This window comes from Pipistrellus kuhlii, unplaced genomic scaffold (assembly GCF_014108245.1).
Source record: "Pipistrellus kuhlii isolate mPipKuh1 unplaced genomic scaffold, mPipKuh1.p scaffold_m20_p_15, whole genome shotgun sequence".
Lineage (NCBI taxonomy): Eukaryota > Metazoa > Chordata > Mammalia > Chiroptera > Vespertilionidae > Pipistrellus > Pipistrellus kuhlii.
In genome coordinates this window covers 29,210,094-29,233,094 of record NW_023425460.1, presented here as the reverse complement: position 1 = coordinate 29,233,094, position 23,001 = coordinate 29,210,094, and the positions used below count along the sequence as shown (strand labels likewise).

The window sequence follows — 23,001 nt, the reverse complement described above, 5'->3', positions numbered from 1 at the left end:
ATAAGTAAACTAGAGGCCTGGTGCATAAAAATTCATGCACTGGAGGGAGGATTCCCTCACCTCAGCTGGCCCCCCTCACAGTCCGGGAGCCCTCAGGGTTGGGAGGCGACCCGGCGATCAGGGGAAGGCGACACCCCCATCACACCTCTGCTGCTGCCACTGCCAGCAGTGCAAGCCTCCGCTGGCTCTGGTTACATGAGCCTCAGGAGGCCCTGGGTGGCTGGGCTTGCCTACGCCTTGGGCCGGCCCTGGACAGCTGGGGGGGCTGAGGGTGGGTCTGGCCGCATTGTGGGCCAGCTGCCCCCCTTCCCTGGCTGGGCTAAAAAGACTGTGGGACTGTGGCCAGGCCGCACCACTACCTACCACCTACCCCCCGGCAGAGCTAAAAGGACTGGGGGACCCTGGTGGGGCTAAGGGGATTGGACACCGCCATCTTTGTGATGGTGTGATGGCCAATTTGCATACTCTGTCTTTATAAGATAGGACTAGTGGCCCGGTGCATGGATTTGTGCACATTGAAAAGAAATAGATTAGAAGGTGGCTGGTGGAGCGTGACTGGGTGAATTGGGCTGAACATGCCCTGGAGCCAGCCTCTCTTGGTCCTTCCCCACCAGCTGCACTTGGGGCAGCACCATGCCACAGCTTGAAGGGTGTCTGCAGTTACCGCAGCTCGGCAGTAAACCAGATTCTGGGCGACAGTGCCCCAGTAACAACATGACCCACAGCCGAAGGTGGAATTGTGCAGCCCCATGAGGAGTCAGGCTCCCACTTCTCTGGTTCTGGGGTGCCAAGTCACTGCAGCTTGGCAGCTCCTCCATTGAGCGTCTGCCTCCTGATGGTCAGTGTGTGGTCATATATACCGGCCAGTCACTTAGCCTTTTATATATGTAGATACAGGCTCATACCTTTCTTTTCCTATAAGTCTCGACCAAAGTAATCAAATTTTGAAAAAAATAAAAACTATAAAATGCACTAGACAAGTTTCATTGAGTTTCTTGGTTACCTTTACTTTATCTCTTCTCAAGCAACAGAATAGACAATTTTCATCAAAAGTCCAATCAGAAATGCTTTCAGGTTCACAGTCTGCAAAAATAGTAGGAATAACAAATTAATAGTCACAAATGATAATTTTTCAGGAAACAAGAATGTCAAAAATATTATTTTAACAAAAAATTATTTACTTAATAGTAGACAGGTTCCTACTTATGTAAAATCTTAAATACTGCTTACTAGTTAATATACCTTATTCATACATATATTTTGCATTATTAACACAAAAAGATGCTTACATTGATATAGCTTTAACCCACAAAATTGAATAAAAAGGAGAAGACAAAGGCTTAAATCACTAACGTATCATGTAATCCAGGATGATTTTTAAATAAGTAAAAAAATATTTTTTTAATACCTTTAAGTAAACTGAGATCTTTTAAAAATGCAGGTCCAAACAGCCCTTCGAGAATACTTTCAAACCCTGAAAGGATGGAAAAAAATCCATTATTATAATATTCCTTTTTGTAGTTTAATATTAATCTATCGCATGAAAAAATGATGGGGTTTTCCTCCAGTTCTCAAGGATCCATAGATTATTATTGAAGAGATGCTAAGGGAAGAGTGTCAATGACAAATCTTAAAAAGAGGCTTTGCATTTTTGTCAATGATTAATATTCAATACAAATTCAGAGCACATTCAAGAACTACATAAAACAGACAATGCTAGAAATAACTAGTAAGGAATGGAAACTCATGGGTTCTCATACCATCTTCCAAAATCCCAAATACTTCTTTATAAAAACACTCAAAGTCTAAGTCAAACTGCTTCAAAGTTTCCACAACATTCTAAATTAATCAAATAGTATGTTTCTAAAATCAACTGAGACAACACATTTTTAAGCTAATAGGTTTTTTTAATATGCTTTTATTGATTTCAGAGGAAAGAAAAGGGAGAGAGAAATATCAATGACGAGAGGGAAATCATTGATGGGCTGCCTCCTGCAAACTCCATACTGGAGTTTGAGCTCACAATGGGGCATGTGCCCTTTCAGAATCAAACTGTGACCTCCTGGTTCACAGGTCTGGTATGTTCAACCACTGAGCCACACCAGCTGGGCCAAGCTAATAGTTTTTTGAAGAAGGAAAATCCTGAGAACACCAATAAATATCACTACAAACAAAAGCAACTATATAACATTTTAACAGAAAAATACCATTATTTCACATTGACACAATTAACTATTTACTGGTTCCTTTATGAAGTTAAAACCCACTAATTATACATACAAAAATATGAGAGCTCTGGACAGTGCAACTCAGTGGTTGGAGCATTGGCCCATGCACCAAAGTGTCTCAGGTTCAATTCCCACTCAAGGGCACCTACCTAGGTTGCAGGTTGGATCCCCAGCCCAGTTGGCTGTATATAGGAGGCAACCAATTGATGTGTCCGCCTCACATTGAGGTTTCTCTATGTTTTTCTCCCCTCTCTTCCACTCTCTAATAAAGAATTTAAAAAGGAGCCCAGCCAGAGTATCTAAGTGGTTGAGTGTGGACCTATGAACCAGAGGTCAATTCCTGGTCAGGGCACATGCCTGGATTGAGGGTCTGATCCCCAGTGTGGGGCTTGGAGGAGGCAGCTGACCAATGATTCTCTCTCATCACTGATGTTTCCCTGTCCTTCTCCTTTCTTCTTTTTTTAGACTTTTATTATATAGGATAGCCAGGCCCTAGCTGGTGTGGCTCAGGTGGTTGGAGTGTCTGTCAGTGGTGGGTTCAATTCTTGGTTAAGACACATACATACCCAGGATGTGTTTCTGTCCTGTCCATGTGGAAGGCAAACAAATGATGTTTCTCTCTCTCCCTCTCTCTCTCCCCCCTTCCTTCCTTATGGCCCTCCCTCTCTGTCTCCCCCTTTCTTCCTCTCTCAGAAATTAATTAATTACTATAGACAGGGAATAGCTGAGGTTCACACACATGTTGCATTTCCTTACCACAAATTCAATTACCATAAAAGGTTTGGAAGATTAGGGGTCAGATAAGATGGTCCCTGAGAACAGTATTTTATCTGGATATAAGAATAACATTGTAATTTTAGGAATTTCTTTGTCCTTAGCATTAAGCCATAATTAAAGAGTAATCTCTAGAATTTGTGTTATCTACATTGTAGTTGATTTTTCTGCACTATTTTTTAGATTCTAGATTTTCCACTAGAATTGGTTTTTAAATTCTTAATTCTTTCCCATCAAATTATATTTAAGAAACTGGGAAGTGTGTATGCCTGTTTATTATTGCCTGCTACGATTAAAACATTTTCTACTAAATTATTATGATCTTTCTTCCCCACACTAGAAAGGAGAAAAGGTTGCACTGAGGTTTTTGAGAGTGAAGAGGCAGTGGTAGGTAAGAGAATGAAAAGGACTTGCTAGATATAATCTATCTCTGCAAACTAGATAGTCCCAACACTAGCCTTAAAAAAAGGCTATAGGATGCCTCTAACTCTAAAACTCTTCTACCCCCCCCCCAAAAAAAGAATTGATTTTACAAATATTTCAATATCTTGAAAGTGCAAAGTACACATTGCAAATAGCTAAATGAGATTACAGATGGCTCTTATCCTGAAGAGCAAATCTAATTTGCTTGCACCTGGGTTTTTAAGAAATCATAACAAATTCAAACTTGTATGCTAACCATAAATTCTTGAAAAGGAAAAATGTAAATACAGCAAGAACGAATATTGGGGGGAAAAAATAAAACAAAGCTTTAGAAGATCAAATTTTAAAAATTACTAAGGACAATGGAACCTGAAAGAATAAGAAAACAGAAAAAAAAACTTCATCAATAACACAATAAACAATAATAAAAATCAAATCACAGAGCAAAAAGCAGTGAAAGGGAAAGAAGGAAATGAATCAAAAAATCTGGTCATCGCTTCTCGGCCTTTTGGCTAAGATTATGTGTAGTATCTGTTCTTACCAGTTTAAAAAATCTGGTCATAAAGCTAGTATTTGATCAAAACACTAAAGTCACTTGTCTTTTGCTCATATCTGCAACAATACATTAAATCTCACAGATATTATTGATTTGACACTGTAAAGCCATATTTTGCTACCCTCTGTTAACTGAACTTAATGCCACTCAATTTTATTAATATTAAATATTGGATTTAGCAGTTGCATAGCAACAAGGACTGTCTCATGTGCTATGCTTGACATTAACAAAAGGCAAATAAGGGAAGAACAAATGTATTCAAAATTTATACCATGATCTCATAGAAAAGCCAACAAGATCAATATCAAAATGTCATGGAAAATTAAATACTGAAAAAGATAGCCATGTCATTATGTTCAATCACTAGGATTTAAAAAGCACTTTTATGTAATATATTACATATAAAGAAATATTAATAATTTTACTGAACATGATCACTCTCCAAGAATTCCTATCCAACATTACAACTGGTCTCAAAGCTGGTCTTTAGACTCTTCCTCACTGCAGCCTGCACTATGTCTTCAGGTTGCATTCCTAAAGCAACACTTTAACAATGCTACCATCTATTCACAAAAGTTTACATTATTTAAAAAACAAATCCCAAATTCCTAAATCCAGCAATCAAAGCAGCTTATAATTTGACCCCAGCCTACTGTTAAAAAGCAGCCAGTTTCACAGAACCTTCCTGCTCATTCTCACAGCTTCAATCATTTCTACCTCCTAATATTTTCTCAAGCCTTTGCATCTGATCTCTGCCCAAATAAATTATCTTCTTAAAGGCACTCTTCAACTTGCTTAAAAATACACATTCGCTTATTTTTTATACATTAACCAAGAGCCTGCCTGCCAACCAGGGACAGTGGCTGGCACTGAGTAGGCAGTGGTGAGCTGACATGATGCCTGCCCTCATGGAGCTTCAGTTTCTAATTTTTTTCATCTTCAGAATTCACATATCATTTCCTCCTTTTAAGTAAATGTCAGCTGCCTTATGTTTTCTGTCATGTGTAAAGTACTGTCTATATAAATATTCTATAAAGTTAAGTTTGTTATAGACTATCTAAACCCTGTCTTATTTTTCATACATTTGTATCTCATCTCCTCACTGAGATTTAATGCTCCAGAAAAGATGGAAAGGTCTTCCTGTTTCCCACAATGTTTCTTATACTAGGGCTTTATATGTCTGATTTTGAGCTTCTGGTTTAATCAGAAAACTCTGGGAAGGGGGGGGAGATTAAAATTTCTCACATATTTTTCACATGTTTCCCTCTTCAATCTAAATCAGAATCTCTTCTCCATTTCTAACTGAAGGAGGGAAGGCAGGTCATGAAAATTAACAGGACAGGAACATATCATATGCAAACTAACTAAGGTAAGCAACACAGCCTGTACTTTTGAAATAAAGAAAAAATTATTGAATGAAAAATGGTTCCTGGGTTTTAGGAACCTCTCCTCTGAGATACCAAGTTAGCAATTTGAGAAACTAAAGGATGCTGAAGAAAAACTAGGAGCAGCCGGGACTGGTTTGGCTCAATGGATAGAGCGTCGGCTTGGGGACTGAAAGGTCCCAGGTTCGATTCCAGTCAAGGGCATGTACCTTGGTTGCGGGCATATCCCCGGTGGGGGGTGTGTAGGAGGCAGCTGATCGATGACTCTCTCTCATCGATGTTTCTAACTCTATCTCTCTCCCTTCCTCTCTGTACAAAATCAATAAAATATATTAAAAAAAAAACAAAAAAAAAACTAGGAGCAGATCAGAAAATTAGCAATTTTTGCATCAAGGTCCCTTGGGTACTTTGTACAACTTGATGCTTGGTATAAAAGAGCTCAATTTTCAACTGAGTATTTTTACTTCATAAAATATCAGTTCAAAGGCGCCTGCTAGGAACAATCACCTATTAATTTACTACTATGTAATAAAAGCCTAAGAGACCGTTACCGTGGAACGACCAGAATAACTGGTCGCTATGATGTGCACTGACCACCAGAGAGCAGGCGCTCAACACAAGAATGCCCCCTGGTGGTCAGCATGCTCTCACAGGAGTGGTGCCTAGGCTCACGACTGGCAAGCTGGGCTCATGACTGGTAAGAGCAGCAGCCAACTGGCCTAAGCCAGCAGTTGGACACCCCTGAGGTTTCCTGGACTGCGAGAGGATGTAGGCGGGGCTGAGGGAGCCCTCCCCCCCCTCAGTGCATGAATTTCGTGCACCAGGCATCTAGTGTCCTAATAAGCAAAGATGGCACTGACATTATCTGGAATTCTTTGCTTATAACTCCAGGGTGTTATTACTTTCTGACATACATCACACTGAACTCCAAGTAAGCCCCAAAATAAAAGTAATTAAAAGCACCAGGTTTTATAATCTTTTCTGTTTTACCCAAGATAACATAAGACAATTAACAACTCTTCATTGATGTTCCAGCTATCTCAGTATGTCGTGCAACTAAAGAAATGCACATGAACTTCCACAGGTAATGATAAAAAAACAGGCTCCTCTTCTTTAGGCCAGTGGTTGGGAGCGGCTCTGTTGACTAATGAATTTACCAACCACTGATCTAGACTCTCCATTCCAATAATTATAGGCTATTGTTGTTACTTGTGATCAAGCCCCTATCCAGTGATTGGCAAACTCACTAATCAACAGAGCAGCAAACCGTGGCTTGTGAGCCACGGTTTGCCAACCTCTGCTTTAGGCAATCCATCCGACCACTGGACAACTATAATACATTCATTTAGAGTTCTTCCTCTCTCTCTGAGCATCTGTTCCTGGCCCAGGCACTTTGAGAAACCCATTTGCTGACCTGGCTCACTTATTACCCTCAGAATAACACAGCATGAGAAGTGATGAAAAAATTTGATCAGATATACTGAAGAGAAACAATATCTAATTACAACTAACGCACAAGCTGAAACATAATTAGTGAAGAAAAAAGTATACTAGAACTTGAAGAAAAATTATAAATAGTATTTCTACTGAGACCAGGAAGAAATGGCATTTTTTTTTTTTTTTTTAAAGCAAGCGACTGTAAAAAGAGTGAAAAATATGTTTGGTGGAGGGGAAAAAGAAAAACAAAACTGCCAAAAGAACCAAAACCAGGTACTGAGTAGGAAAATATACAATCAATTAGTGACTTAGAAAACCAACTTAAGAAATGTTTTCATAATGTATACAGAATCTGAAGATACAGAAATAAATCCTGAGAAAAAGATGAGAGACGTGGACGTAATATTCAGTATCTGTAAAATAGGATTTTCAGAACAAGGAAAGGCAATAAATACAAATAAGAAATTGAAAATTGAAAAAACTAGGTGGGAGGAGGAGAAGAAAAAAAAACAAACTTCCTAACATTAAAGAGTGTCTTGAGTCTTCATTATCTAATGGGCTCTGAGAAGTACTGGGACAGAATCCCTGGGAGGGAAAGCGCACACATACATATATAACTCTCCTGGTAAAATAACTCAATTTCAAGAATAAAAATTTAAAAGCTCCAAAGAAGGGGAATCTTTACTTAATTTTACTTAAACTAAGAGGAAAAAGACTTAGACTGTTAAGTTATTTTATCAGTAAACGTAAATGCCAAAAGCCAATGGAGCTATGTTCACAAAATTCTGAGGGTAAAAAAACAATAAACTTTTTGTACCTAATTTATTATTCATAGACATGGGTAAAAGAAATTACTAGATATGCTCTGATTTGGAAAGACAGCCATTCATTCTGAGGTAGGTTACATAAAGTAGTTCAGCTAAGTAAAAAATGACTCAGAACAAAGACCTCAAAAAAGGAGAAAATATTGCATATGTACACATATATATATACATACATACACATATCTATATATATCTACACTGAGGCCTGATGCACAAAATTCATGCATGGGGGAGGGGAGTCTCCTCAGCCCAGCCTGCACCCTCTCCAATCCTGGACCCGTCTGGGGATGTTGGATCCCAGAGATTAGGCCTAAACCGGCAGTAGGACATCCCTCTCACAATCCTGGACTGCTGGCTCCTAATCGCTCACCTGCCTACCTGCCTGCCAAGTCACCCCTAACTGCTCCTCCCCTGCCGACCTGGTTGCCCCTCACAGCCCTCCCCGCCAGTCTGGTTGCCCCTCACAGCCTGCTGTTCAGACGTTTGGTCATCCCTCACTAACCCCTCTGCCGGCCTGGTCTTAGGCAGCCATCTTTGTGAGGGTATGATGGTCAATTTGCCTATTACTTCCTTCTTACATAGGACTAAAGGCCAGGGGCATGAAATTTGTGCGGCGGGGTTGGGGGGAGGTGTCCTTCAGCCCAGCCTGCATCCTTTCCAATCTGAGACCACTTGGGGGATGTCCAAGTGGACATCCCTCTAACAATCCAAGACTGCTGGCTCCTAACCACTCACCTGCCTGCCTGCCTGCCTGATTGCCCCTCATCACTTCTGCCTGCCAACCTGATCACCCCCCAACTGCTTCCCTGACAGCCCGATGGCTCCCAACTGCCCTCCCCTGCCGGCCTGGTCACCCACAACTGCCCACACCTGCCAGCCTGATCTCACCCCCAATTGCCCTCCCCTGCCAGCATGCTGGCCCCCAACTGCCCTTCTCTGCCAGCCTGGTCGCCCCCTACTGCCCTCCCCTGCTGACCATCTTGTGGCAGTCATCTTTGAGGCAGCCAGCTTGTGATGATGTGAGGGCAGCCATCTTGTGATGACATTGCGAGAGGGTGTGATGCCACCTAGGCTTTTATTATATGGGATATATATATACATACAGCTGGCATGGCTCGGTGGTTGATTGTCCACCTATGAAGAACCAAGAGGTCGTGGTCTGATTCCAGATCAGGGCATATGGCCGGGCTGGAGGCTCAATCCCCATTGTTGGGTGTGCCAGAGGCAGCTGATGAATGATTCTGTCTCATCATTAATGCGTGTGTGTGTGTGTGTGTGTGTGTGTGTCTCTCTCCCTCTCTCTCTCTCTCTCTCTCTGAAATCAAAAAAATATATATATATATAGGAAAAGTGGCAAGCACTATACCAGTATTAGTTAAATATAGTTTACTAATATAGGGATTCAGTTTTTATTATATCAACTAGTGGCCTGGTGCACAGATTCATGCACATTGAAAGGAAATTAATTAGGCCCTAACTGGTTTAGTTCAGTGGATAGAACATAGGCCTGCGGACTGAAAAGTCCCAGGTTCGATTCTTGTCAAGGGCATATACCTTGGTTGTGGGCACATCCCCAGTAGGATGGCCGATGCTCCATCCACTGAGCCAAAATGGCTAGGGCAGGATCCTTTCTTTTTAAGGCTGAATAATATTCCATTGAGGCATATATCAAATTTTGCTTATCCATTCATCCATTGATGGACATTTGGGTTGCCTGCCACCTCTGGCTATTAGAAATAATGCTGCTATAAATCCCTTATCTTTTTTTTTTTTTAATTATAAATCATGGAACTGAACAAAAAAACAATCTTTATAATAGATATCTAAATACAATATCATTTTTAAATGAAATTATGTGTACATAGCTGTACTGATAAAAATAAGTCCACTCATCAAAAACTATACAACAGCAAATCCAAATGCAAGGATATTCTTCTAAATTCCATTTCATCAAGCATCAAAAACCACCAATCTTTTAGTCCTTTTCTTGTACATTATTCTGTACCCACATTCTCTGCATCTGATTGGATTTCTGGATTTTATTTCATTTTCTGCATGACATTCTCCACAGATATAGATCATTGGCTGCTGCTTAGGGGGTTGGATGTCCTTCTGGGTGTCCATTGTTAGTCCTCAGGACCGACACTCTTCCCTCGCCTAAATCCCTTATCTTTTGATATTCAAAGGAACTCATCCAAATCCAGACCTCTATCTAAATCCTGTATTTCCTAAATCTCTTTTACCTATAGTTACAATCTTCATTTTGGCAATATTTGTGTGTGTGTTTTAATCAATCAATCTTGCCAGATTTGTTTTCTAAGGTTTTATTTTCCCCCCTCCCCAAATCCACTTTTGACTGTTTTTTAATCTTTATCATATCTTTGTTTTTTAAATTTTTTAAAATATATTTTATTGATTTTATACAGAGAGGAATTGAGAGGGATAGAGAGTTAGAAGCATCAACGAGAGAGATACATTGACCAGCTGCCTCTTGCATACCCCCCACTGGGGATGTGCCTGCAATCAAGGCACATGCCCTTGACCGGAATCGAACCCGGGACCTTCCGGGACCTTTCAGTCCGCAGACCAACGCTCTACCACTGAGCCAAACCGGTTTCGGCCATATCTTTGTTTTCTAATTCATTAATTTTCATTCTAAATTTCATTATCTTTATATTTCCTTTGGATTTATTCTGTTATTCTTTTTTTTAAATATATTTATTTATTTTAAAGAGGAAAGGAGCAGAGAGATATAAACATCGATGAGAATCATTGATTGGCTGCCTCCTGCACACTCTCCTGGGGATCAAGCCTGCAACCAGGGCATGTATCCTGACCAGGAATTGAATCCTGACCTCCTAGTTCATAGGTCAATGCTCAACCACTGAGCCACTCTGGTTGGGCCTATTATTCTTTTTCCTAAGTTATGATAGTTCGGTTCACTTTTTTTTTTTTTTGCTTTAACAAAGAATAAAGTACAGGAGTGATTTAAGAGAACTAAATTTTTAATTATTTTGTATTAAGAAGCAATCTAGGATAAGTAAAATGTAATATATCCAAATAATGGAATACTGCCCTGCCAAACCTTTTATGACTTTCCACTGACAATATTGAAAACTTCACATTCCTGGATGACATGCAATATCACCAAGTTCTCTCTTAGTCCCAAACTACTTTTAGTCTCCCCTACCACTATTTTCTGTCACATAAACTATGCTCTGGCCAGACTGATTAATCTATATCTATATATCTATATCTATCTAATCTATATATCTATATCTATATCTATATATATACCTAATATGCAAAGTGTCCCCTCAGGAGTTCAATTGCTCGCTATGACATGCGCTGATAACCAGGGGGGCGGCGCAGAACGAAGGGAGGCCCCAGCTGGCAGGCTCTAGGGACCCAACCCATGCACAAATTTCATGCACTGGGCCTCTAGTCATTACATAATACTTTTTAAGGACAGCATGTCCTCTGACTAGAATGTTCTCCTGTAAGCCTCAATCTACTTAATTCTAAGGCATCCTTTATCTCATCCCACAAGCCCCAGGCAAAGTTAGGAACATCTTCATCAGTGGTGAAGTTGAACTGCTTATAAACTATAATTTTGGGGGCACTTTATCCACTAGATATTGAGCAAATAAATGAAGCTTATTCTTTTATTTTTTTTTAACATCAGCCTGTTCCTTAAACTGCAGTCAATACTGTTTGTTGGATGAATGCAAAAACAACTTTCTTAATTCCTATATCCTTATATTTACATGAGTGGTTTGAAATTCCATAATGGCTCCATTTTGTGTAACTGTCATGTTGAAAATCCACAGAAATAGAAATAAAACAGAAGGGTAGTTGATATCTGATAGAAAAAGGATAGTTTTCTGCTCCAGCTCAACCAAGTTTCCTGTATCTATGAACTAAAACCAGAACATAATTAATGGCTTGCTTTGCTGGCCCATCAACAGAGATGACAGGATACTTTTGTCTGTGTGCAAAGCTGTAACTTCAGCAAAGACAGAAATAAATTACGAAAGATGAAGTCCTATACAACAGTGAAATTAATAGATTAAGGAGAAAAAGAAATATGGATTGAATAGCTGGAACATTACCAAAATAATTTAATATAATTATGTCTATCATACATACCTAATTCCATAAATAAGGTTCTAAGATGTTAAGTAACCAAAATCATACAAATAGTAAATAGCTAGTTCAGATGAATTTAGTTCTTTGGAAATCCAAGGGCAGTTTTGGTTCATTTTTCCAGTGATAACAAACTGTCTTCAGCAGAGTAATTATGCTAAAAAGAAGCCATTTAAATGCAAATCTAAAGTTGATTAGGAATGAGTCAATTACACGAACGAGTTCACAATCTATGGGCCAAAATTCCTTAGAGAAACTCAAGCCATTACAAGGTCAGTAAATCCATATGAGCACTGTTTATAAATTAAGTAAAAAATGTGCTTGCATATACAACCACTACTCTACTGAACAAAATACATATTTCTTTTAAAAGCATTACTGAATTCATAATATCCTTTTATTATATTTTCTCAAAGATACTAAAAATGCAATGCAATATGGGAGACCAGCCTTTTTGGCCTTTTTGTTTGTTAGTTTTTTAGATTAATGAAGCAAAAAGAATTTCTATTATTTCTAAGACTCTGTTCCTTGGTGGACTACAGGTATTGTGTCTACTATGAGTCAGGCACTAGGAATGCAGCTATGAATAACACAGACAAAAGTCCCTATCTTGTAAACTTTAAGGCAGGGGAGAGAAATGATACAAATGATAAGAATGGTGATAAGGAGAAGCAGGAGAACATAGCAGAGTAGGGGGTAACAACAAACCCTGATAAGCTCTGGTTGATAACTCTGAGAACTGCTGGGTAGGGACTAAGGAGAATTTTTTAAGGAGGCAACATTTTTGGATACTGAATGAAATGAGGAAGCAAACCTTGTAGGTATCCAGGACAGGAACATTCTAGGCAGAGGGCACAACACTAAAGCAATACATAGAGTGAAGTATGACATATTTGAGAAACAGCAAGAAAGTTGTTATGACCTGAGCAAATAACTAAGATTGAAAGTAGGAAATAAGATCAAAGATCTAGAAACAAGATCATGGTGAGGAGATTGGATTTTGAATTTAATACAAATCCACTAGGTTTACATTTAGGTGGTAGTGGAGGCAATATGATCAGATTTCTATTATTTAAAATTTCCAGGTGAATATATGGATAACTAATTATGAGGAAAGCATTATTAAGAGACTATTATATTACAACAGCTTTACAGCGACATCTTGGCGTGGGGACTCGGGCGTGATGACTAAGGCGGAGGAGGATGCATAGGGCCCCTTCCATGCCAGATGCTCACACTTCAATAGCCGGCCAGGCCTAGGGACTGCACCCATAAATGAATTTCGTGAATTGGGCCTCTAGTATAATGTATAAAGATGTAATTTGTGATAACAACAACATGAAGTATGGGGAACAGACATATAAGAGCACAGTACTGTATATACTATTGAAACTAAGTTATTAATTTGAAATACATTCTTAAAGTTAAGAGGTAATTATATATCCCCCAGGGAAATACTAAGAAAATTACCAAAAAATGTATAGTAATAGAAATAAAAAGAAAATACCAGAAGTATTTATATAACACAGAAGTCAATATGGAGGACTTAAAGAACAAAGGTAAAGATATGTAAAAAACAAATAGCAAAATGGCAAAGATCCTTTCTTATCAATAATTACATTAAATTTAAATGGATTAAACTTTCCAATTAAAAGGCAGAGATGGGGAGATTGGAAAAAAGACATAAGCCAACTATATCCAATAGACTCACTTTAGATCCAAGGACACAAAGAGGTTGAAAGTGAAGGAAAAGAAAAAGAGTCAATGAAAACGGAAACTGAAAGAGAAATTGAATGGATATACTAATATTAGACAAAATAGGTGTTAATATAAAACTTGTTACAATAGACAAAGAAGAATATTACATGATAAAAAGTCAATTAAGAAGATTTAACAATTAAAAACATTTACGTACCTAAAACATTTATGCATCCCCAAAATATATGGGAAGCAAAAAATGACAGAATTGGAAGAAATTCTCAACAATAATACTTTGTAGACTTCAATATCCCACTTTCAATAATGGATGAAGCAACCACATAAAAGACTTGAACAACACTTAAGTCAATTATACTTAACAAACATACATGGAACACTCCACTCAGTAAGTGCAGAATATACATTTTTATCAAGTACACATGAAACATTATCCAGGGTAGACATGTTATATCACAAAATAAGTCTCAAAAATTTTAAAAAGTTGGAAATCATACCTTGTGCCTTCTCCAAAATTAATGTAATGAAATTCAAATTAACAAGAAAATGGGAAATTCATAAATAAAGCACATTCTTAACCAATGAGCCAAAGAAGTAATCACAATGAAAATATAAAATACTTTGAGATGAAAAAAACAAAAAAACCCAAAACATACATCTGGGATGAAGCAAAAGCAGTGCTCAGAGGAAAATTTATAGCTGTAAATACCTTCATTAAATAAGAATATCACAAAAAAACATAACTATCTACCCTAAAAATTAGAAAAAGAAGAAACTAAATACAAAGCAATTTTAAAAAAGGAAATAATAAAGATAGGGCAAAGATTTTTAAGAGTGAGTAGAAAATAAAGAAAAATTAGTAAAAACAATATGTCTTTGAAAAGATTAACACAATCGACAAACCATTAGCTAGATTGACCATAAAAAAAGACAACTTACTAAAATCAAGAATCAAAGTGGAGACATCATTACTGACTTACAGAAATAAAATGGATTGCAAAAGAATACTATAGCTCTAGCCGTTTGGCTGAGTAGCTAGAGCAGTGGTCAGCAAACTGTGGCTCGCAAGCCACATGTGGCTCGTGAGCCTCAGTTTGCCGCTCTGTTGACTAATAAGTTTGCTGACCACTGTTTAAGGAAAAACTTAAAAAACATTTTAATAATGTGCTAATGTCTTTAAACTGAAGTCAAAACTTCTGGGTATGGGTAATGCCTTAGCAGTGGTCAGAAAACTCAGCCAACAGCATGGCAAAGCACGGCTCACAAGCCGCAGTTTGCCAACCAGTGAGCTAGAGCATTGACCTGCAGACTGATTGGCTTGCAAACTGAGGGTCCCAGGTTCAATTCTAGTCAAGGGCACATGCCTGGATTGCAGGCTAGGTGCCTAGTAGAAGTTGTGCAGAAGGCTGCCAATAGATGATTCTCATCACTGATGTTTCTCTGTTTTCCTTCCTTCTTTCCTTCCTCCCTCCCTCCCTTTCTCTCCTTTCTTCCCTCTCTTCTTCTCCCTTTCTCTCTGAAATCAATAAAACTATATTTAATTTTAAAAAATACTATAAGCAAGTGTCTGCCAACATATAGTCACACAGATGTTTCTAGGCAATACCTAGAAACAAACTACCAAAACTGACTCAACAAGAAGTAAAAAAGCCTGATGGACCTGTAACAAGTAGAGATTAAAACAGTAATTTTTAAAAACTGACCAAGTCCTCCTGTGTACTGAAAAGCTGCCTATTGATTTTGGGTCAGGATACATGCCTGGGTTACGGGCATCCATCCCCAGTAGGGGGTGTGCAAGAGGCAGCTGATGTAGTGTGCTCACTACGTTTCCCTCCTCCCTTCCACTCTATCTAGAAATCAATGGAAAAAATAGCCTCTAGTGAGGATTACAAACAAAAGAAAACAAAACCCTGACAAAGAAAAGCCAAGGGCCATATGGCTTCACTGATGAATGCTGACAAACATTTAAAGAATAACATCAATGTTTCGCAAACTCTTCCAAAAAAGTAGAAGAGGAAAATATATTTCCTTAACTCATTCCATGAGGGTACCTTACCCTGATACCAAAGATAAAGATTTCACAAGAACAGAAAACTACATTCCATTATCCCTCATTAATATAGATAAAAGAATCCTCGACAAAATACATACTAGCAAACCAAATTCAACAGAATATTAAGAGAACTATAGGCCAGGGATTTATTTATCTCAGTAATGCAAGGATGGTCCAATATACGAAATCAATCAATTGAAAAAAATTAATCATCATGTTAATAGAACGAAAGGGAAAAAATAGCAATGATTATCTCAACTGACAGAAAAGCATTTCACAAATTCCAAAACCTTTTCGTAATAAAAACACTCAATTTAAAAATAGAAAGAAGCTTTCACAACATAATAAAGACCATCTATGAAAAACTCAGCTACCATAATAGCAGAATACAAAGCTTCCTACTAAGATGAGGAACAAGACAAGGATATTTACTCTTGCCATTTCTATTCAACATTGTTTGGAAGTTCTAGACAGTGCAATTAGGTAAGAGGAAAATAAATAACAAGCATCCAAATTGAAAAGCAAAAACTAAACCTAACTCTTTTTGCAAATATATCTTATACACAGAAAATCCTAGCCCTGCCTGAGTGGCTCAGTTGGTTGGAGCACTGTCCCCTATACCAAAAGGTTGCAGGTTTCATTCCTGGTCAGAGCACATAGGAAAAACAACCAATCAATATTTCCTTCTCTCTCCCTTCCTCTTTAAAACATTTCAAAAAAAAATATCCCGTCCTAGCTGATTTGGCTCAGTGGATAGAGCATTGGCCTGTGGACTGAAGGGTCCTGGGTTCGATTCTGGTCAAGGGCATGTACGTTGGTTGCAGACTCCTGGCCCTGATAGGGGGCATGCCAGAGGCAACCAATAGATGTGTCTCTCTCACATCAGTGTTTCTCTCTGTCTTTTCCTCTTCCTTCAACTCTCTCTAAAAATCAATGGGGAAAAAATATCCTCACATGAGAATTTAAAAAAGGAAAATTAAAAACAAAAAACAAAAATATCCCCAAATATCCTTGGGTGAAGATTAAAAAAAAAAAAAAGTCCTAGACAGTCCACGGAAAAACTACGTTCAACAAGATTGCAGGATACAAGAACATACAAAAATCAGTTATCTTTTTATACACTAACAATGAACATCTGAAATTAAGAAAATAATCCCACTTAGAATAAAGAATAACAGCAAGAATAAAGTACTTAGAATAAATTTAACCAAGAAGGTAGACGACTTGCACACTAATAACTACAAAACAATGAAAAAGCCATGCTGTCCAACCACGGAAGAAAGGCCATGGGAAGACATAGTGAGAAAGTGGGTATCTACAAGCCAGGAAAGGAGTACTCAACAGAAACCAACTATACTGAGCCTTGGTCTGGGGGTTACGGTCTCCAAAAGTATGAGAAGATACATACCTGCTGTTTAAGTCATCCAACCTTTTGTTATGGCAGCCTGAGTTGATTAATACAGTAATGAAATACAGGCAGTCCTCAGGTTATGTCAGACTCAACATATGTCGTTTCATGGTTACATTGGCATCTCCCATTTCTTTATTAAAAAAAAAAGTTCTGTCATTTCAACGTATGTACATATGTGCTTTATTTACAAGTAAAGGTCAGGAATTGTTTCTTTTAAATTTTTCTTTTAAATTTTTGTTGTTTCACTTTACTACTGCTGTGTATGTGCTCCAAGTAAAGAGCTATATTAAGAGAACTATTTAAGCGCTATGTAGGTAGGTTCTGAATTATGGCAAAAATACATCGCACTGTAGAAACAAATCTCCAATGTAACCAAGGACCTACTGTACTGATGTGTACAACAACATGGATGAATCTCAAAAATACTATGCTAAATGAAAGAAATCAGATACAAAAGACCATATATTGTATGACTATTTATATGAAACTAGAGGCCTGGTGCATGAAATTCATACACTAGGGGTTGGGGGGAGCCCTTTGGGGAATGTCCACCTAAGCCAGCATGTGGATATCCTCTTGCAGTCCAGAACCCCTCGATTCTAACCACCCGCCTACCACAGAGTCAGGGAGAGGCTCCCGCCACCTCCACTGCGCTCACCTGCCATGAGCCCGGCTTCTGGCTGAGCTGGGGGGAATCACTGCTCAACCAGAAGCTGGGCTCTCTGCTCCTTAGCGCTGGTCCCCGCCCCACCCCCCCCCCCCCCACACACACACTGGTGTGTGGTGCAGGGCAATCGGGGACCAGGCCAGCTGGAGGAGGGGGCCAGAGGAGGTTCAGGCACTGCAGTCGTGCCTCATCCTGCCTCTGCAGAGGCACCCAAACCGCCATGGCTGGCCTGGCAGTGCAGGCTCACTGGCCCCACCCAACCCAACCCCTGCCCACTGGTCGTGCTAGAAAGTAGTTCTGGAAGATCATTCTGCCATCTGGTCTAATTAGCATATTAATTCTTTATTATTTAGGATGTTCAGAATAGATAAAATCCATAGAAACAGAAAGAATATTAGTGGATGGGTAAGGGAAAATAGGGAGTGACTATGTGGAGACATACCTCACTTTATTGCACTATGCTTTGCTGTACTTCAAAGATACTGCATTTTGCTTTTTGTTTTGTTTTTTACATATTGATGGTTTGTTGCAGCCTTGAATCGTGCAAGTCAATCAGCATTATTTTTCCAACAGGCTCAGCTGATGATTATAATTTTTTAGCAATAAAGTATTTTTAAATTATGTGCATTGCTCTTTTCGACAATGCTATTAGACAATAGACTACAGCAGTGGTTGGCAAACTCATTAATCAACAGACCCACAGTTTGCCGACCACTGAACTATAGTATAGAGTATGCACCGGGAAAATAAAATAATTGTGCAGCCCGGTTTCACTTTGTTGCTGTGGTCCTGAACCAAAACTGCAATATCTCCAAGGTATGCCTGTAATGGGTACAGAATAGCTCTTTGATGTGATAAAATGCCAGGAAATTGGATAGTGATGATTACTGTACAACATTTGAATGTTCTAAAAGCTACTGATTTACACAGTTTAAAATAGTTAAAATATCATTTCTTGTCCTTTAGGCTATGATCAAATGTAAATTTATTAAAAGTTAATTTTACTTTAATTTTAAAAAAAATATTGAGCCTGGCTGGTGTGGCTCAAAGTAAATGCAAAATGAATTTAACCACGAGGTATCTCTTAATACTTACTGGGATGGCTAAAAAGGAAAATAACAAGTGTTGAGCGTGGACCTATGAACCAGGTTACTCACTGTTCCATTCCTGGTCAAGGCACTTCCCAGGTTTATGGGCTCAATACCCAGTAGGGATTATGCAGGAGGCAGCCAATCAGTGATTCTCATCAAAGATATTTCTATTTCTTTTTCCCTCTCTCTCCTATGAAATCAATAAAAATATATTAAAAATAAAATAAAAAACAAATATTGAAAGATACAACTTCGGGGACTCTCAAAGGTATTATGCTGAGAGAATGAAGGCAGTCTCAAATGGTTACATTCTATGTGAGTCATTTAATATACATTCTCAAAAAGTCAAAACCATAGTGATGATGACAAGATGAGAGGTTGCCAGAGGCTTGGAGAAGGATGATTACAAAGGAGAGCACAAGGCAGTTAGTTGCTGAAAGTGATGGAGCTATTCTGGACACACAAATTTATACATGTAATAAAATTCCTAGACAAAATGGTGAACTTTCTATGTTAATTTAAAAGTAAAATTTTTGCTACAAAATAATCCATTGGTCTATATTGCCCTTGGAAAGGATCCCTGACCCATGCTTGATTTGTGACATCAAGTATTGGCCATATGGAAAGTTCACTAAGTTATGTGAATTACACACACACACAAAAATCACTTATAACCATAGTCTGTCGAACATTTTCTCCAAGTAAAATGGTATTCTATGAAAAAAAACAAACACCTAGTTTAGCTCATACTCAATCATGAGTACTTCATGCATATTTTCCACTTCATCACATAGAATACTAACAAGACGTGTACTCAATGGTCAACATTTAGTAAAAACATTTAATAAATGGTCAACATTTATTACTACCTCATCCAGGGTATTTTTAGGTAAAAATGGCATTTTTTATTGTGTATGGCAGTGGAAGGCTATAATGAATACTCCAGTGGTTTGGTGCCACTGCCTTGATTTGTGCACCAGCTGTCTGCATCAGCAGTTTGAACCACCACTTTCTTGCAACATATGTACAAATATCAACACAGTGCAAAGGATAAGTAACATCTTAATACCATAATGAAAATAATTCTGACCTTACAGATCCCTGAAAGGGTCTCAGGAACCACAAGTGGAATCCATGAACCACATTGTGAACTGGGATGATCAAGTCAATCCATTTGTGTCAATTTTCTTGCCCTGTCTATTATAGCTGGAATTAATAGTTATATTTTCAGAATACTGCTGCCATTTCTTTGGTTCTCTATTTGCTGAGGAAAATAATATAGGGTTACTTGGCTACAGATAGTAAACAAACAGGTACTTTTGACAGGAGAAGTGTAAGCACTACGATACTTCAGCAAAATTTAGTCTAACTTTACAAGTGCTCAGAGAGAGATGCAGAGGAGAATTTACAGATGGCATAAGACTACATAAACAGTTCAGGTAAAATATCTTAAGACTGTGCAAAATAGATGTTAGTACTTTCAAGTTAGTACATTCAAGTACATTGTTAATACACTTAAGGGGGAAAAAATCTTTATATAATCTTCTGACTCTACAATAACTAAAAGTGTGTTTATTACAGCTAAAAGAACACCCAAATAGTTGGATATATTTGGGAAGAGAATTGTACACTAAATGATATCTCTACTATATAGTAATGAATGGATCCTTGAAATCCAATGTCATTCAAGAACAGTAAGTATAAAGGACTAGAATGACACATGACAAAATCTTTAAAACCACTAAGGGGTTGCCCTAGCTGGTTTGACCGTAGACTGAAGGGCAGCAAATTCAATTCTGGCCAAGGACATGTACCTAAGTAGCAGGCTCGATACCTAACCCTGGGTGGGATGCGTGAGGGAGACAATCAATTGATGTCTCTCTAGCACATCAATGTTTCTCTTTCTCTGGCTCTCCCCCTCCCTTCCACACCCTCTAAAAATCAATGAAAAAATATCCTCGGGCAAAGATTAAACAATAAATAATAAATATCACTAAGGGGAACATATTAAATCAAGAAATATTAGAACAAATATTTGCATATTTGTAAAATGTAAAAACAATGTTCCTTATTAAAACATTGTTTAAAATGTGATAGATTAAGGGAACAGGCTGATAATAACCAGATGGGAGTGGCAGTTACAAAATCATCATGAGATATAAAGTATAGCATAGGGAATAGAGACAATAATATTATAATAACTATGTACAGTGACAGGTGAGTATGAGATTTATTGGGATATCACTTCATAAATTATTTAAGTGACTAACCACTAATATAATTTTCAATGTCACTGAAACTAATGATATTCAATGTCAACTTAATTGAAAAATTAAAATAAATAAAAAGTATGTAATAGGCTGACTGTTATTTTCAAAGCAATTTTTAATATAGTAACTCTTCAAAGCATTTTCAACGACCAGAAATTTGAGAACTGCTTCTCTAGGACATCAAAACTCAGAGAAAATTCTATAGGAAGACAAAGTCAGTTCATTAAACAAAAATAATCAAATTAGTGCTATTCAAAGAGAAAGAGAAAGAGAAAAAGAGAGACTATCTTGAGAAATGATTTACCAAACACTAAAATGTGCTAACATTTAATGGGTAACTAGTTTTTAAGAGGAACTTCCCCTCTAATAAGAGTCTATAAATTATGGTACTATGAATACTAGCTAGTATTCTCAGTTGAAATGCCACTGCATCACATCACAACAGAAGAACAGATTTGATATATGCTACATACCATATCCATAACAGCACATGTAAATACCATTATCATTTATTTTGCATATTAAATCTACTGTGATAACATTAAGCTATATTATAAAACTTGACATTATTATATGTAATATTCTTAATAATTCTGAGATAGGTACTATTACTATGCTCCATTTACGGTCAGATACTGAGTCAAAGAGGTATAAAAAAAAGAATCTGGGTTTCAAATTTGGGTATTTTCCTTAGGAGACTTGGACAAACCTTTTCTGTACACGTCCAGACAGTAAATATTTTAGGTGTTGCAGGTCATATACAGCCTCTACCCCTGCCTTTAAAAAAACAAACAAAAATCTTTTACAAAATACACACACACACACACACACACACACATTAGCTCTTGGGATTTACAAAAACAGACTAGAGCCCAGCCTTTCTCAAGTAGGTTCCATGAGAGAATTAAGTATTCTTGTTTGTCATAAATTTACTTCTCTCTTATATATCTGGAATAGTATTTGTTATATATGATCTTTGGGACAACTAACTTACACCTGCATTCAGTAAAATACCAACAGTTGCATCTTCTCTATCTCCAACTGAAAAAGCTGTAAGCTTTTTTAAAGAATTGTGTTGATGACTCATAAACACCAACAAAGAGAATTAGAAATACAGTTTTGTTCTACACTGTGGTGGTCTTCACCAAGAATACGGATAACCTAAAAAAGTTATCTGTAAAACCTATTTTCTCAATGCTCGAAAATCAGCCACTATCATAGTCACCTTGTACAGTCTAATTATACCCGCAGGGAAAAACAAATGATTAAAACACTTTACAAGATATATCATTTCAAAATGATAGCTGTAAAGGTCACAGATTATTAAAGAGGACCCTGAACTAAAAAGCTACCCTGCCTTGTAGGGCAATGACAATCTCAGCCAAATGGAGCAAAACCAATACCTGAATGCAAAAAGGCCAGACAGCTCCTTAAGGATTTTCAATATTAACTGTCAAGCAGCTCAAGCAATATTAAACAGAATATATGGAGTATCCCAAATATCATCAGTTCATAAATCCCAAACCAATACTTTTTGCAACACAGCAGACATGTAGACAGATCATAAAGACGTAGTACTGATATTTTCCAACTTAGATAACCATTATATTCCAGAAGGTTTCACATAAAACCCTGCCTAAGTTAAGAGCACATCAAAATATAATTTCTAGGGCTTTTGTATCAGCACCTGCAGCCTCATAGGTTCATTTTATTTTATTTTACTCACTTTATTTTATAATATGAAAATATAACCATAACTCTTAAAGCTAGAGACAACCTCTATGTATAAATGCCTTGAAATAAGCTTCTGGACTTTTGCTTGAATCCTCTCTCTCCATTTATGACTACAATATATCAATGGGGGATGATAAAAAGGAAAGAACCATTGCATAGCAGTTTAGAACACAAATTTTAGAACCAAACTCTGTGGATATGAATCCTAATTCTACCTTTACTAGCTACTGTGACCTTGGGCAAATTCCTTTTCAATGCCTATTCTGTAAAACATGCATAATAATAA

The 23,001-nt window shown here is 37.7% G+C and overlaps 2 protein-coding genes and 1 non-coding gene across 9 annotated transcripts in view; 1 reads left to right on the top strand and 2 right to left on the bottom strand.

Annotated features, from left to right (window-relative positions):
- LCOR (ligand dependent nuclear receptor corepressor) overlaps nucleotides 1–23,001 on the bottom strand; it is a 96,338-nt gene that overhangs the window by 56,729 nt on the left and 16,608 nt on the right. For 6 of the 7 annotated variants that reach the window (XM_036438719.2, XM_036438724.2, XM_045581954.1 and 3 more), the window contains 2 exons: nucleotides 1,409–1,474; nucleotides 1,004–1,083 (listed from right to left, as the gene is read on the bottom strand). The exons of the other annotated variant lie outside the window; for it this stretch is intronic. In XM_036438719.2, coding sequence (XP_036294612.1) covers nucleotides 1,004–1,083; nucleotides 1,409–1,474 — 146 coding nt within the window. The remainder of the gene's footprint in view (nucleotides 1–1,003; nucleotides 1,084–1,408; nucleotides 1,475–23,001) is intronic. 7 annotated transcript variants of the gene reach the window in all.
- Nucleotides 3,918–4,108, top strand: LOC118719631. Its single transcript, XR_004988200.1, has one exon. It is a non-coding gene; the product is annotated as a U2 spliceosomal RNA (small nuclear RNA).
- Nucleotides 9,416–17,841, bottom strand: LOC118719345 (DNA-directed RNA polymerases I, II, and III subunit RPABC4-like). Its single transcript, XM_036438729.1, has 3 exons — nucleotides 17,831–17,841; nucleotides 17,544–17,552; nucleotides 9,416–9,779 (listed from the first exon to the last, which is right to left on the bottom strand). The coding sequence occupies exon 3, from the start codon at nucleotides 9,749–9,751 to the stop codon at nucleotides 9,578–9,580; it is 174 nt and encodes a 57-aa protein (XP_036294622.1). The 5' UTR covers nucleotides 9,752–9,779; nucleotides 17,544–17,552; nucleotides 17,831–17,841; the 3' UTR covers nucleotides 9,416–9,577.